Below are 2536 nucleotides of genomic sequence, written 5' to 3' on the forward strand. Positions count from 1 at the left end.
GAAGCTTATGGGAACCTATGGAGGTTAGTGCCCAGACAGGAGGTGGTTACAGAGGCAAATAGCTTCTCTGTTCCTTTTCACAAAGTCTTTGAGGAAAGAAGTTCCTTCATCTCCTTCCACAGGTTGTACAAAGACCCAGGCAATAATGTAGGCTCTCCTTTAGGACCAGTGTGAGCATCACGTCTTCCATGAAGCCTTCCTTGATTTGCCAGGGCAGAGTGAGAAGCCTCCGCTTCTGTGTTCCCAGAATGCCCTTTGCCAAATAGTCTTTACAATTCTCTGCTTCTCTGCTTCCCTCTTCTTTCTCCTTAGCAGCAAAGAATTTCACATTGTTGTTGGGTTTTTGGTCTCTCTTGCTCATTTCTTTACCAACCTTCTTTCAGAAGCTCAAGTCTATTGCCCCTCCCCCATCCCCAGCCTTCTTCTAACTTAGAGGCTGGGAAGACTGCATTTCATCTGCAAATCCAGAGCCATAAGGTATGGCTGAAGAAGAGTGTAGGATGGTTGTTATTTTATATGCAGCTAAAAATATTCATAGACAGAGATGAGAACAACTGTAAACAAGACAGATGTCTACAGTGCTGTGGCTTTTGCTTTTTATAAAAATTGAAATGAGTTTTCAAGCATCTTAATGGACCAATATGTTGTTCATGATAATGGATGGACCTCCTGAGTGCCGTTCCTGAGACAAAGCTGACCTTTGAGTCTGGTCCTGAGTGATGTTAACTGACTAGTTATTTGGAAGCAAAAGGAAGGCACCACTGGGCCCTCAGGAGTTGAAAGTAGGACAAAGAGGTGACTCAGGGAGAATAGCTCCTACATCACTTAATGGGCTGGCATAAATGGGTTCTTGCCAGACAAGCAAGGCCTGGGTGCAATTTTAATTCATTTTCATTTACTTTAATTCTTTTTAATCCAACACAACATAACTCAATGCATTCATTCATTTATTCATTCAACCCTGTATTACATCTAGTGTGGGATCCAGACACATGCTAATTAGAGCTGATATTTATCGAGTACTTACTATATACCAGGCACTATTCTAAATGCTTTACATTGAACCCTTAGAATAACCCCATGAGATAGGCACTATTATGATCCCTATTTTTCATATGAGGAAATTAAGTGCGTGGATGTTGAGTAATCTACCCAAAGTCACTCAACTAGCAATAGCACAGCACATTTAAATTTAGGCATCCAGGTTTTAGTTTCCATGCACTTAACCATTAGGTTTCATGACCCTGTTTTATAGTGAGGTCGAGTCACTAGTCGAATAACCGGTAGGCCTAGGAGCCAGTATTCCAACTTTTTGGTCTGTGTTCTTCACCCCTATGCTGTGCTGCTAACAAAGATATAAAGTGTCCTCAGGCACTCACTTTATAAGGAAAAACAGAGGTGGGCCCACAACCCAGGCAGGGAAGCCGGTGGTGTTAGGGAAGGCTTCTGGAGGGAGGTGACTGCCCAGCCAGGTCTTAGAGGCTCAGCAGAAGTTAACCATGTGAAAACGGAGGGTTCAGCACACAGCAGGAACCATTGTGTATGTACTCATTGGAGTGAACAGGCTAAGGTTTGATGATGCAGTGTTGTTGGAGAATATGGGGGGGCATGGCATGGTGGACTCATTGGTTTGAATAAGGAGTTTGACCTTCATTCTGCTGATCTAATAGGAAGCAGGAGTGTGATGAGTTTGGGTTTGGGTTAGGTAGAAAGCCATTCCAGGACTGACAAAGGGGATGAGAGAAGGGGTTTGACTGAGGAGGGAGACCAGGTTGGAAGCTGTAGTGTATTATGGACCAGAGGGCTTCAAGCTTTTCAGATTGTGCCCGCCATTTTTCTAGCACGTACCATACTTATATGTTATACTCAAGTACTGCCGCATGAATATATTCTTACATTATAATACATACATGCAAATTAGAATATTCGAAAGCGATCAAAATGAAATATGTAATATTTTCAAATTACTGATCATGATGGTATCAGTCAATCTCAGGGCAATGTCCATTGTTACCATTAATGATAGTGGATGGAAATCCATTCCTCAGAGTCTTCTTGATAATTTAAAATTATCTTCATTGTCTTCTTGTCAGCTGATTAGACTGACTTTTTTTAACCTTGAATGTGACTGACAAAGAGTTTGCACAGGAAATATCACTGCTCTTTTTTTGTAAGCTTGGCTGTCATTATTGTTTTGCCTTTAATCCATGTAAACTATAATAATTTATTTAAACCAGCCAATTCTAAAAAAGATACTTTTGACAATCAGAAAATCTGAATATAGAATGAATATTATATGATATACAGGAATTTTTGTTAGTTTTGTTAGGTGTGATAATATGGTGGGGTTTTTTAAAAGCCTTATTTGTTAGAGAAGCATATTGGAATGGAATAATGTCTAGGTCTGCTTTATACCAAAAAAAAAAAAAAAGAAAGAAAAAAAGAAAGAAAGGAAGGAAGGAAGGAAGGAAGGAAGGAAGGAAGGAAGGAAGGAAGGAAGGAAGGAAGGAAGGAAAAGAAAAAGGAAGAAAAGAAA

The 2536-nt window shown here is 40.2% G+C and overlaps 1 protein-coding gene across 2 annotated transcripts in view; it reads left to right on the forward strand.

The window, feature by feature from the left end:
• LOC102897731 (RH-like protein) overlaps positions 1-2536 on the forward strand; it is a 31956-nt gene that overhangs the window by 124 nt on the left and 29296 nt on the right. For both annotated transcript variants that reach the window (XM_006924413.2, XM_015598816.1), the window contains exon 1: positions 1-45. This exon is cut by the window's left edge and continues 124 nt beyond it. In XM_006924413.2, coding sequence (XP_006924475.1) covers positions 1-45 — 45 coding nt within the window. The remainder of the gene's footprint in view (positions 46-2536) is intronic.

Source organism: Pteropus alecto, unplaced genomic scaffold (genome assembly GCF_000325575.1).
Source record: "Pteropus alecto unplaced genomic scaffold, ASM32557v1 scaffold39, whole genome shotgun sequence".
NCBI lineage: Eukaryota > Metazoa > Chordata > Mammalia > Chiroptera > Pteropodidae > Pteropus > Pteropus alecto.